Source organism: Coregonus lavaretus (genome assembly GCF_964263955.1).
Source record: "Coregonus lavaretus genome assembly, chromosome: 20".
NCBI lineage: Eukaryota > Metazoa > Chordata > Actinopteri > Salmoniformes > Salmonidae > Coregonus > Coregonus lavaretus.
In genome coordinates this window covers 15,665,703-15,680,159 of record NC_140007.1, presented here as the reverse complement: position 1 = coordinate 15,680,159, position 14,457 = coordinate 15,665,703, and the positions used below count along the sequence as shown (strand labels likewise).

The following is a 14,457-nucleotide window of genomic DNA, read 5'->3' as shown; positions in this document are numbered from 1 at the left end:
GGGCTGACGAAGCGCACCACTGGCTTGGTGCGGGGAGCAGGAACAGGCCGGACCGGGCTGACGACGCGCACCACAGGCTTGGTGCGGGGAGCAGGGACGGGCCAAACCGGGCTGACGAAGCGCACCACTGGCTTGGTGCGGGGAGCAAGAACAGGCCGGACCGGGCTGACGCGCGCACCACAGGCTTGGTGCGAGGGGTAGGAACATGCCGGACCGGGCTGGCGACGCGCACCACAGGCTTGGTGCGAGGGACAGGAACATGCCGGACCGGGCTGGCGACGCGCACCACAGCCTCGGTGCGAGGGACAGGAACAAGCCGGACCGTACTGGGGACACACACCACTGGCCCTACGCGGGGATAAGGAACGGGCCGGACCGGACTGGCAACACACCCCAGTACCTCTCGCCGTGCCTCTACATTCTCCTTCCCCCTGGTGTCCAGTAACTCCCGTAACCTGGCGGCCTCCTCTGCCAACCCTCTGAACCACTCTATCCCGTACTCCTGCTGCCCCGTCGTCCACGGCGTGAGCCCCCCCCCTAAAAAAATTATAGGCTTGTCTCTCCCCCGTGGACCAGGCCTCCATGGTTCTCGCCCAACTCTCACTCCACTGCTCCCAATTCCAACCTCTCTCCTCATCACGCTGCTTGACCCAGTCGTGGTGGTATCTTCTGTCACGATCGTCTTGAGAAGAAGCGGGCCAAGGCGCAGCGTGATATGCGTACATATTTATTTCAGTGTACACACAACGAACAAAACAACAAACGATACGAAACGTGAAGTCCTACGGTTCCACAAACCATACGGAACAAGATCCCACAAACACTGTGGAAAAAACAGGCTACCTAAATATGGTTCCCAATCAGAGACAACAAGCAACAGCTGATTCACGTTGCCTCTGATTGAGAACCACACCGGCCAACATAGAAACAAACGAACTAGAAAATCACCCTAGCACACAACACACATAGAAACCACACACCCTGGCTCAACATAACAGAGTCCCAGAGCCAGGGCGTGACAGTTCTCCAGGAGTCGCATGGACGCGCTGGCATACAAAACAGCCCCTATTTGTTCCCTTTCAATTTGAGAATCCAAGGTATATCATTGAAAGAAAAAAACAGAATATTTTATTTTTTACAAAAAACAGGTGTGGAGAAAGAAAGGTTTATAGAAAAGAAAAAACACCATCTCAGCTCCTCTTTCCCTCAAAACATCCTTGCTCTCTCATTTTCTCTCTTTTATATTTTCGCTCTCTCCCTCTCGTATTCTCTTGCTCTCTTATTTCCTCTCTTTCCCCATGGCTCTCGTTTCCTTCCTTGCGATAGGAAGCCTACTAGCACCTTAATACTCATTAAAACCAAGGCAGACGGAGCAGTATCAGCATGCAATATGTTTCACGCACAAGCTATTTGAAAGGGAATCAGTGTTGTTTTTTTCATAGTGAAAGCAGAGAAGAGATACAGGCAGGCATGCTGAAACGCATACATCAGTATCCCCCAGAGGGACAGTGTGTAGGCCTATGGGGGACTGCGGGTGTGTCTCCATTGTCACAGAGCTGGCCAGTGTAAATGGTGTCAGTGGCACGTTGGCTGGGAGCCTTGCATGTTGTAATTGTGTGCAGTGGTGCGGGGCACATATATCAAACAAGCCAATCAAAGGAGAAAGAGGTCGGGTTGACTATACAAATTAGATGTATTGACCACAAATGGTGTTTGTGTGTTTGTGTGTGATGTATGTTCGTCAGTTGCAATGTACACACACACCTCAACTCATATATAGACTTGAGATACAGTAACCACAGAAGAAGATGCGACAAGCTGACTTCGCTTGGTAAACAATCTCTTTCCTTAGTTTGCGTGAGAGTGTGTGTCTCTGGGTTACTACTCAGACTAGGATGGGCAGTCTGCATTTTGGGATTAGGGGAGAGATTTATGGTTTCCTGGAGTCTGGCTGTCTCACCCTCTCCATCATCCATGCAGTGCTACAGGCTCCTCTGAGAGACCATTTGAATACAACTGCCAGGCTGTTTGGCCTTAGTGTAGCAGTGTGCTGGTCTGTCTCCCTCTCTCTCACACACAAACACTGGTGAGAGGCCATCTGACTTATAAATGTGTGTGTGTGTCCATCCTTTACCGGTGTGGTAAAAGTCAAAGTAAACACAGAACTCTTCAGGTTAGACAGAGGTGAAAAGTCCAAGGATGACAAGCCTATAAACTCCCAACTGATCACAATAAAAGGCAAACTTATCCAATAAAAATGTACTTATTCGTATGTAATGAAAATCTACGCACTCGTTCTAAGAGCGGATACGATTGGAACAGATGCGATGTAAAATGCTTCATTAGGTTCAATTTTCTATAAAGAAAACATTTATTGGGGAAGACCGTAATTACAGAATTTTGTAATGCGATATATTTACTACTTGTTAAAAAGTAAATGGCGAAAGCGGTAAGCCATGTCTATTTCCTCACATAACGAGTCACAATTAAATTATAATAAAACCTGTCCATCACTTCCCCCCAGCTTAAGTCTAACAATGAGTCACTAAATGAATTCATTGAATAATTCACTGAGTTAATGAGTGTAAATGAAGGACATGCCGATTCAATGGGACAGAACAGCCTCTCTCTGAACCACACACAAAGAACATAAGAGTAGTTTATAGAAATATGAGCCATTTCACGCACTAATTGCAATGAGTATAGGACAATGATGGGGACGTCGACCCGCGCGTCCCACAAACCCTCGTTCTACTATTAGACTATTGGGAGTAATATCGGCTCCCTTTAATGGCCAATTCATTAATTAGCTAGAAGAAATTCATCCCGTAGCTGAATTTCTCACCAATATATCCCCCTATTTCAAAGACAGCATGCAGTCGATTTATCACATCCCTCTTTTCTGTGCATGGTCGTAATTATGAGAAATAACACTAGAAGAGAGCAGTCTTATCTGCCATGGATTTAGAGTGTTCCAAACAATTCAAAGCTGAATCTATCTAGATTCTACAGAATGTTCGCAGATATACACTGAACAAAAACATAAACGCAACATGTAAAGTGTTGGTCCTATGAGCTGAAATAAAAAAATCCCAGAAATGTTCCATACGCACAAAAAGCTTATTTCTTATTTATACAACCGCAGATCACGTGTAACCACGCCAGCCCAGGACCTCCACATCCGGCTTCTTCACCTGCGGGATCGTCTGAGGGTGGGTGGGGGGGCTGCTGAGGAGTATTTCTGTCTGTAATAAAGCCCTTTTGTGGAGAAAAACTATTTCTGATTGGCTGGGCCTGGCTCCCAGTGGGTGGGCCTATACCCTCCAAGGCCCACCCATGGCTGCACCAGTCATGTGAAATCCATAGATTAGGGCCTAATGAATTTATTTAAATTGACTGATTTCCTTTATATGAACTGTAGCTCAGTAAAATCTTTGAAATTGTTGCATGTTGCGTTTATATTCTTGTTCAGTACAGTTCCAATTATGAAGGGGCCTTAACCAGTACAATAATAGTCCTACATAACTACGAATAAGTAGTGCATAGAGTGGACAGTCGTAAAAGCTTTGATCACCAATCTGATTGGGAATGGGTCGACTTTGTGCGATATGAACTGTACAATAGGTCAAGTGACACCTGAGAAGCATAGCCTACTGCTGTTCTTTTGGACATTTCTATTGTGGATAATAGCTTCATGTATTTCAAACTTCAGCTATGACAGGGATATCAGGGATAGCCTAGCTGTCTGTTGTCCAGAGATCCAACCCCATCATTGTCAGGAGTTAATCTGCCCACTATCTGACATGCTACAACATACACCATACACTGACTGTTCGTGGTGGTTTCGCAAGGGCAAGGCAAGCTTGAGTGGACAATATTTCTGGGCATGTCAAATCGCCCCAGCCGTCAGCATTAACAATTACTCTGGCCAAGGAATCAGGAACAAATCAGCTCAGCGGTCAATCCCTGCCAGTCTACACGTGTTCCTTTTGACCCACATATTTTCTCCGGCTCTCCATTCTCCAGGCACAGATCAATACTCGGCGGCGCATCACACCTCTGCTCATCGAGGCTGTATGGGAGCCTTGTCAGACAGTCTGACGAGTGCAGACAGGCGGAATGTCAAAATGCACCCAATTTGTTTCTCCTGGTTGCCGCTTCCCGTCGAGCTCTGCGTGTGTACGGCGAGATGCTTATGCAAGCATCTGCTGACTCCACAAAAGTACAGAAGAGAGACAGACTTTCCTGGAGAGAAGTACAGAGTGCAGTTTTGGGTTTAGATGCGTCTGTATACTTTTGGAGGGCAACAAACTTTGCCCTGATAACGTCAAGGCAAAAAACACGAGCCTAGAGCTAGCCTGCGCTGCTGCTTCTCGTCGAGGGCTAGGAATGACAAGCCAGTCTCGTTTCTCACAGAGCAAAATGCCAATCCGTGAGAGAGAGGAGCGTTTACAGTCCTGGTACCTTTGATATATTGATATGAGCCCATCCTCAGCCCCACCTCCCCAAAAAAAAAGATTAGGTAGATTTTTGATTTAATTAAGATAAGCGACTAGTCATAATTAATTCTGCCTCTCTTTCTGAGTGAGGCGTACTGTAAAGAACACAGGGAAAGCGTTGACTGAATAAATGACAGCCACTGTGTGAGACTGTGTTTTTCTCTTCAGTTTTTCATCGAAGTGGAGTTTGTGGAGAGTGGGGGGGATGGGAGTCTTTCAAAGCTGCTGCAGAGAAAGTTTTTGGCACATCTTTAAAGAGGAAGAAGTGTTCTGGGAAGAGTGTAAGTAAGCCCACAAGCACTTTCCCCTTCGTCGCAGAAACCCTCCCAGTCCTAGATCAAATCACTTTTCAATTCAAACATCTATTATGTCTTCTGGTACAGAGTATCCTCCGGGGGACACTTTCTGTGACAAACGCCAAATTGAAGGATTCACAGGCGGTTTATTCATTACAGCCAGGAGAGGAGGTGTGGGAGACAGCTAGCTACCACGGAGACAAACCCGACTGGAGGTAGGTAGCTCAGGTTTCCCATTTCGATCCTTGTTTTTGTCTTCGTGGCCCAATTTAGCCCAGATTTAACAATGTCTGGTCACCTAAGGCTGTGAGTAAAGCTCTCTCACTCACCTGTTAGTTATCACTTAACTTGAGAGTACATTGACTCTACTTAAATCTGACTGACAGGAGTGTCAAAACAAATGCCAGGACTGAACCAACTGGTGCTCTACCTGCTGGAGTCACACTGGCTCCTCGGAATTGATCGCCATACTATCAAATAGAATAGGGCAATTCCAACGATTGCAAAGTTAAATAAACCATACAACTCTATGCACAAGGACGAATTTTAACAATTTCTACATAACATTTTACAAAAACACATTTACTTCAAGAACAGTTCAGATGCAAAATTTGGTAACACGATGACACAAACAGCACAAACTGTCATTCTGTTACCAAACTTTGCATCTGCACTGTTCTTCCAGTAAATATCCATATCCTATAATAGCCATTATAGCAATCGGACTGTGAAAGAGGAAACTTACATTATGTTTAATATGTAAATATTGCAATGACCAGGGGCAGAGAACCAGAGAGTTGGGTGTATAGAATATGCAAATTGCTCTCATTATAAACATTACATTGACAACATTGGCTAGCTAAAGGCCGCTAGCAATGCAATAGAACTGACCCCTCACCAAAGTCCAACCCGTGTTGTTCTACCTCGAACAACGGACTGAGACTTTGCTGTTGCTGGGTAAAACACTGTCACAGCAGTCTTATTATTGTCTGGAGATGACGGGCCATAATGACTGTGGACTGAGTGCAGAGACTGGCACTTTAAGGCGCAGCAGAGAGACTAATTAGAGGGTGCTTTGTGACTTTGTCACCTTTCGTCTGGTGATTAGCACTCATTTATTGGGTGGAATCTGCCGTCTAATTGTAGGTGGTTCGTGCCACAAATACTGTGCAAGTGCTCTCGACTCGTGTTGCAAAGACAGCAGATCATCAGTGTCTCCCTATAGGCTATCTAGTTCTGATCTGCCGATAAAAAAAAAACACTTCTCTCCATCTCTCCTCGCTAACAAGAAGAAAGAATCTGCCCAAAAACAAGTTCAGAGACAAAGAGGATGTTTTAAAAGTCTGCAGATTCTTTAATATATCTCTCTGATTTTGGTTAATTAAGTATCTGGAAGTGTGTCCTTGGGACTGAGGACAAGTTCAGTAGAATAGCCCTCCTCTGTAGAACAGATTTGACTAATGGCTGAGCTATATAAGAGCCTTGGTAGGCTACTGGAGCATCTACCACCATGTCCCCACGGCACAACATTCAGCTAGTCATAGGAGTGGGGCTAGTGTATTTGGCCCACTAATCTCATCAGCAACTAAATGATCCGCAGAAACTTTGTCCCTCGGGGTTAACTGAAGACTGCAGATGGCTACTGCTGCTCTTTTATGTTTGCTTGGACCAAAAAACCAACCCTGTTCCGCTGACTGAGAGCCTACAGGACTATTGGAAATGTAATTAAGGGCCAGCAGCAGAGCCTTTTAAATGCTTGACTAGCACAGAAACAAACTATGCCCTTCAGACAAGCCAAAACTTGAATCGCCACTGCGATCGATAAGAGCCACCATTCTTGGAGGGAAAATGGAGAGATGTACTGTATTGCCTCACTGACTGCACTCGGTTTCTCACCTGCACATACTTGACTTGGCTCGGTGACACTATTTATTTCAACAACAACAACAAAAAACAAAGACCTCTTCTCGTCGAGAGCGCAAATCATTTGTCGAAGCAATCTTGTGTCATTAAAAAGTAAACAGATATCTGCGGCGGATCGTGATGCCGTGTGATTGAACCTTTGGAGCACCTCACTTTGATTAAGGGAGTCGAAAAATCAAACCAGAGATGTCTCTCTCCTCTCCCCAGTTGTTAAGGTGAGGTGAAGTAGAGAAATGCTTCAATCAAGCTGCAGCGGCAGGTGCTGACCACGGACACCCATTTGGCATCGACAAAAGCCATTGTCGTGACTCGGCGAGACAATCATATTCATGGTCTAAAGCCGCTCTAAATTGATACATTTGAACACAACAGCGCCCTTTCTCACAAACAGCTTTTGCAAATGTGCTGACCTATGAAGCGAGTGATTGAGCAATTATCGGACAGAGTCGCCAAGCCCCCAGAGGTGCCTTTTGTTCACAGCTTCAGTAGATATGGGCTCAGATCATTATCAGCATTCTGTCTGTTGTTTTTCTTACATGGCCAACCTTTGGCTTGGTAGCCCCACACACTGTGAGGATAAAACTACACCTCCCAGTGCTACCAGGAGTCCACCTCACCTGTTTGTCTGTCAGAAATACAGGGGCTACCAAACGGTGCTTCATGTGTTTGCTGCCATCATAAATATTCATGACCGAGCCAGAAACCAGCTGTTTCCTTCCAATTAAAGAGTGTGGAGAACCGCCATTTGCCAATAAATTGTTGCTGTTTAATTAATGGCTCTCGTAGCTCGCCCGCCAAACAACTGAAACAATAGCCCTGCACAGAGTACAGAGATTGCCATCTGTGGAATTAGGCCGGAAAGCGGGGCAGATAACAGGGCTGGGCATAGTGGAAAAACTGGAGACTCCGTGTATCCTTGGCCTACATCTGGCAACAGCTAAAGGGAGGTGAGGAGTGACGTTTTGAATGGGGAAGGAGGGAGGGCTACTAGTATTACTGAATCATGAGGCTGGAAATGCTGTAGTCTAGTAGAAGGTACTGCACAGCTGTAACTGGGCTTAAAGGAGATGAGACCAATCAAGTTATCACTGATCACCCCACATCAATGGCCATATGGGAGAAAGGTGGAGGGGGTGATGCAATGTAAAAGCATCAGGAATCAGAGAGGTGAAGAAGCCAGAGAGCAGCTCTGGGGTAATTATTTGTAGGGGAGCCAAAACTATGTAGTCAGTCGGTGAAGGTAGGGTAGAGTGAGAATTCACAGAGGACTTACCGTCAGGAGGCTGGGCCGGCGTGAAGTGAACAGGTTTGTCTGGAGGAGATAAAAGAGAGAGAGAGAGAGAGTTAGAAATGGGTTTTTAGTTAAGGGGAGATTCAAGGACTTTCCCATGGGGTGAGCTCCAGTAATTGAGTTGCTCCAGCAAAAAACCAGAGAAGAAGATACTCCTCTGGTTTGGGTATATCAAACAGGTTTTAATAGAGTATCTGAGGGATGGAGAGGCCCAATAGAGCTAGCTCATCAGAATGAATAAATGTTCATGATAGACGTATTATTGTTGATGGACATTTACAATTTTAATGTTCCATTCAATTCGCAAACCACCCCTGACACCTCTAAAAGCATCCGATAATTGGCATTTTGTGAAAAACGTACTCAGGTTTTGTTTCATTATTATCTTAGCTACCACTTTCATGGACATTTTTTTTTTATATACCTCAAATAGGCTCATGATGAATGAAATATTCCTTTAAGAGGACTACACAGCAAAAATACAAAGAGAGCATTTCTTGAACACAGACATATGCATATGCATACATACACACACCTCTGATGAAGGGTAAAGTAAATGGGGGTTTGTGTGCGATGGGGCATTTCACCTCACTGTTATAGAAAATAATGAGCTACAATTCACACACAATGAACGTATCAGCAACAAAGTGGTCAACTTTAAACCGATGCATGACGCATCACCAACCAGAGTAAGATGCTCTTGAATCTTTCAGTGCCCTAAATGCTCTTACAGCACCCGACCATAGCAAAGCGTCCAAGACCCCCAGTGTTCAGTGACTTATACCATCTACACTCTCACTCCAACTCGCCTTTCCAAAACACTGAGCAGCCCGTGCTCGCGTCAGGCCAGCCCGCCGCACCTTTCCCCTGTGTAGGCTGCATACCCGGGATAATGAGCAAGATAAAACCACATCACATCAATTACCCAGCTAACACATTTTCCGCCAGAGCTTCTCGCCTTCCGGGCAGTCCTCGCTCGAAGGCGTGAGGCGTCTTCGGCATCGCTCGCTACCTGACGACGGCATCACAGTCAACGGTTGCCAGTGCAGAGTTTAAATTTAGGCTCACTTAAAATTGCTTGTCAACAGCTGGGCTTGAGGGAGCCAGAGAGAGAGGATGAGGGGAGAGGAGAGGAGAGGGAGGGAGGGAGGGACGCTGTGTTTGAGATGGTGAATAATGAAGTGTCTGTTGAACTGGTTTCCGAGGCAATCATGACAGTAACTGATTTCCATCCCGGGGACTTCAAAAACAACATGACACAACAATAGCAGACAGACAGACACATGTACAAACACACACACACACACCTGCTCCCTTTCCTAAAATGCAAACACACTGCAGTATTTGCCATATGCTGTCTTGGAGCACATGACAGCAAATCTACAAAATCTCCAAAACGTTTGCCAAATGTAAATGTCTCCATCTCTGTCATAGTGAGAGGAGGAGATAAGGTCTCTACCACCATATATTCCTTTCCCATCTCCTTCTACTCTCCCTATACAACACTCATGTTTGTATGTGTATTCATGTGACTGAAACATCAAGAATGGGCAGGTCTAAAGCAGATCGATAAGGCTCTGCTCTGATGTGCGTGTCTGTGTATTAGGGTGTGTTGGGGTTTGTCTATGTGCATCAGTGTGTTTGTGTGTGTGTGTGTGTTTGTGCTCTTCTGTGTGCATCAGTGTGTGGTGTGTGTGCATGTGTGTGTGAGTTTTTCCTCCTCTCTAGTAGGCGACACACTCCCCCACAGAGTTCCAGGAACCAGGCCACAGTGTGGAGAGGACAAGCTGTGTGTGGCCATGCTTGGCTCTGACCAAATGAGAATGGAAATTAACCTGAGGTCTGTGTCCTCTCCTTTCTCTCGCTCCATCTCCTCTCCAAACCAGTTTTCCATCCACACAGCAAGAGCTTTCCATGTTAATGGTGCTCCATTCACTTCATCATTTCTCTCTCCCTCTCTACTCTCTCGCTCTATTTCTCTCTCTAGTTTGTGAGGTGGATATGGAGTGCTCTAACTGAGTTTGTATTTAAATCTAATGGAATATGTCTGGATTAAATTGATTCAGTAACACGGAGGGGTTATAAATTAACTTCACTTCGGAACGCCCCCGTCGATGAGACAAACAGAGAGAAAAGAGAGAGAGAGGGACAGAGAGAGAGAGAGGGAGGGGGACATTTTCAGAATTCTAAAGTGGTGCATTTTGGTTATTTTATTCAAGATCTAATGCAGTGGCATCCTTAGCCCCCGGGATGTGTCTCGTACGTGATTGAAAATCCTCCATCTGATAATAGCTTCGGAGTGGGCTAGCATGGGTCGGAATGAAGCCTTAAACAGACGTCAGACAGACAGACAGGCAGAGGCACAGAGAGGCAGACAGACAGATAAAAGGGACATTCACAGGGATGCTTTGATGCCCATATTCTACTAAAAGTGCATATTGTCATTTCCACACAGAGTTGACAGCTTGATACGATACGATATTATCACGATACTTAGGTGCTGATATGATATGTTTTGCAATTCTCACGACTCTATTTGTAATGCGATTCGATACTGCGATGTTATTGCGATTCAATGTTCCAAACATATTGCTCACTCCATGTCTGCTGCAAAGGGACAAGAGAGAGCCATGTTGGCTCACCATTTAAAAAGAAGATGGAGAACAAGCTATAGAAGGAGTTTTGGTGCAGGTACAGCTGACTAGAGACATATTGTCAAAAATAATATCCCAATATGTAACGGTATCAATTTTTCCCCATCACTACTATTTAGCCTCCATAATGCTAATTCACGTGGTGCAATGATGATTATTCTCTAAACAGTTTTAAACACCTTCAAAGTGAAAAAAATTGCGTGTTGATTAGGCTTGAACCTTCTGCACAGGCAACTCATCTGACACGGGACTCCAGTGCTAAGAAATACGTGACACTGAATAAAGCAGTGCTAACAAAAACAAACTTCAGGTACTGTGGTGGAACACCTATGTGGGTGTCAGGACACAATCGGGACTCTAGGGATACTGGGATGTTCCTATTCCCATCGCAAATATCAAATTAACATTCATTGATATAAAGCTTTGAACTACTGAAAACTGTGTCATTCAGGCAAAACATAAACCAGTTAAGCACTACTTTGAAGCGAGAGACAGATAGTCCCCATTATACAATTTACAGACAATATGTCACCCCCAAACACACTTGAAATGGCAAGTCTCTGCGTCGCACTCGCTCTCCAAAAGGTCACTCTCGTGTTGCCTAATGGTAATGTTGCTGCTCATCTACCAGCGAGCCACCAGGCGAAGCACAGACAGAAGCTTATGCACCATCATGCCATTTTCTATTCAGGCCGATAACCGCTCAAAGTGGGGACACTTTCCATGCCAAGATACTTTTCTATCGGCCAAGGGCATTTAATCTGGCTACTTTATCCCACAGTTCAAAGTAAATGCCAAGGCTTTAGGGGAGATAAAGGACTCAAAAGAAGGAAGCTGGGCCTGTGCGTTGAGGGAAAGCTGACTTTTAACGTCTGAGATATCCCCCCACTTCATCCAGCCCCAGCCTTTCATATAGCACCACCAGATGTCAAGTGGACCAGTCTTTCATATATTTTCTCAGCAGAGTAAAAGACTTAAGAGACTGTATGGTGTTTAATAGTCTATGTAAACTAAGCGACATCCTATCGACCCATTACTTTTCTTGTACCAAAAGCCATGCATGCATACTCTTCTGCATTTTCCCCGAGTATACATTCACATCTGGTAAGCAAATGCACTCACATAAAGCCTTCCCACTACTGACCATGACACACAAACACACATGGCTACAGGGTGACAGAGGGAGTACGTTGTATATGGGTGCGTGTGTATGTGTGTGTGTGTGTGTGTATGTGTGTAGTAATACTATTGGTGGACGTACAGTTGTTGAGGAAGAGCAGCACGGCTAAGCCCAACGTTGACGTGGCCAGCAGGATGAGGCATATGTTACAGGGGATCATAAAGTATCGCACCACCAGGGACACCTTGTGTTGGTACATCCGGTCCCGCTCCGGGGGCGGCGTGGGGTAATGGCAGCTGGTCATACTCCACTTCCGGAATCCCCCCGATGGGAAGGTACAGGTATCGGGGTGGGAGAAGAAGAACCCGAAGAACCAAGGAATAAAAATGACAGGAGAAATGAGAGAAGAGAGAATGATAGACTTGGTAATGGTTGGTAGATTCAGCCCTGAATCCAACTGTGTTCCGCCGTGGGGAGGGAGTCGCAGTTGCTTTCAGAAAGACGCGTTGAGAAGCTTTCAACGGTTTCCAGGCAACTCATTTTGGATAGTAATAACATCCATTTGTGTGAAGAGGACAGAGGGGTCTCGGCCTGCGCAGCTATAGGCCCCCAGCTGTCCATGCTACCTCCATTTTAATCCAAGTACTGGAAAGGAGATGACAACAGATTGGTGTGTACATATGTAGAGTGAGTATGAAAGTGTAAATGTGTGTGTATGCACGTGCAAGTTCAAAAGGTGCCAAAGTTCCACAGTAACTCAACAGTAATTACAGTAAGAAGCCTCCTTGATCTCTTTGCAGCACTGGTCCACTGTTGCAAAACACACTGGTCTCCTTATTGCCCCAGGAGCCCTGACAACACAAGCCAGGCTCCGCCACACTACCACAGCATTCGTCAAGAGTAGCTCCTGGTGATTTGGCGGGGGAGCATCTTTCTTCAGCCTCCTGTGGCTGATAAACTGGGAGCTTGGGGCTAGAGCTCTGGCAGCTCTGGCACTCTGAAGACATTCATTAACCTCCTTTTCTTTTCCTTTCAAAACGCTCCCAGGAAAACAACAACTGGCTCTTTGTTTTCACTTGGCTGCCCGCCGGCTTATTGTTCCTTATAGCTCCAGTCAGGACCAAAATAAAGGCAACAGCAACACGGCAACGCGACTGTCTTCTCCGAGCACGGAGCACGAAGCTGCCCCCGTCGCTGCACACTTGTATCTAGCGTCAGCGTATTTAGCGGGGTGGCTAGTAAGCAGCTGGCCACCACTCGATTAACCATATGCTCTTAGGAGCGTGAAGGGGGTTATTTTTTTACACCCACTTCCTCGGTTCAAAACAGTGTGGGCCCCTTCCCCCTCGCCACCCGCATGTGGAGGCCACCCCTGGAGTCTGGAGAAAACAGGTCAGAATAAGTAGAGATGGGCGGAAAGTTGGAGAGGGGAACAATTTACGCCCCCAGCTCTATCCCTCAACATGAGTTGTCTTCTCCTCAGCTCTGTTCTGCCAGAGTACGGCTATACAGAGAAGCGACAAACCTCAGCCGACACACAGACTAAAGAAAACCCACAAAGAAACGAAGCGAGAGGGGTAAAAAGAGGGGAAAAGTCTGTGCCAGATGAGAAATTAACAACAAGCCCTGAATACTTTTTCTCTTTCTTTCCTCGTGTTGTCCACCCCTGATGGCATATTCATCCAAAAACAAATCGCAAGGGGGTTCTTGTAACCGCCCTCTGTCCGAGAGTGTCAAGTTGGTTTTCTCCTTTTCAAAAAAGCAGTCGCTTATTCCCCCTTTTTCATTGAGAGTAGAAGCTGCTCAGTCGCTCATTTCACTCTCTCTGGCTCAGTCTCCTCTTTTCGCAAGAATCCACTCCTTCTGTCTGTTCCTGCTCCAGAGGCTACTCCCGGTTGCTTGTCCTGGGCTCTGCTGCGGATGATCTCCTTCGAGTTACTCCTCCGAGGGACAGGGCCATTCACTGGCAGCCAAAACAACAACTTGGAGCTTTGCGTATTCACCGAGTATTCACAGCGCACACAATCCCCAGGCAGCAGGTAGTCCACTGTGTTAATTCACTCCGCTGCTCAGCCAGCCAAGCCCTAGTCAACGAGCGAGAGAGAGAGAGGTAGAGAGAGAGAGTAGCCAGCCAGCGAGCTGCAGATAGAGACAGCCAGAGCAGAGCAGGAGAGCGATAGAGTGAGAGAGCAAAGAGGAAGTACAGGCGAGCGGTGGCGCCTGACACTTAGTCCACCTCTTGCGTTTTACAACAGCGGCGGAGCGTGTTGTCTCCCGAGCAGCACTTCTCCCTGCCTGCTTCAGCCCCAAGGAAAAGACAGCGCAGACAGGAGAGGAGAGGGGGAGTGAAAGAGAGGGTCTGTCTCTAACAAAGAGGGGAGGGGGAGCGAGAGGGGGAGGGGGGAAGACAAGGGAAAATAAAAGCTTTTGGGAATACTTGGGTCATGGAGGCAGCAACAGTGCAAGAAAAAGAAAAAAAACTAAAGAGGGATTGGTCTCTTAAAGATGTCACCCACCTCCTTCTTAAATCTGAATCAGAAAGAAAACTACCCACTAAGGTCAGAATCAATCTAAAGGTTTATGATACACACACACAAACAACATTTAATGAGGTGAAAGCAGAAAAATAAACCATGGGGGAATCCAATCATATACATTTAGGTCAATCAAATAT

The 14,457-nt window shown here is 46.1% G+C and overlaps 1 protein-coding gene across 1 annotated transcript in view; it reads right to left on the bottom strand.

Moving 5' to 3' along the window:
- Positions 1 to 14,093, bottom strand: part of LOC311148223 (agrin-like) — a 175,812-nt gene extending 161,719 nt beyond the window's left edge. Inside the window, exons 1-2 of the mRNA XM_084185112.1 lie at positions 11,925 to 14,093; positions 7,992 to 8,030 (exon numbers count right to left, since the gene is read on the bottom strand). Coding sequence (XP_084041238.1) covers positions 7,992 to 8,030; positions 11,925 to 12,087 — 202 coding nt within the window. The 5' untranslated portion in view covers positions 12,088 to 14,093. The remainder of the gene's footprint in view (positions 1 to 7,991; positions 8,031 to 11,924) is intronic.
- Positions 14,094 to 14,457: the final 364 nt, after the last annotated feature.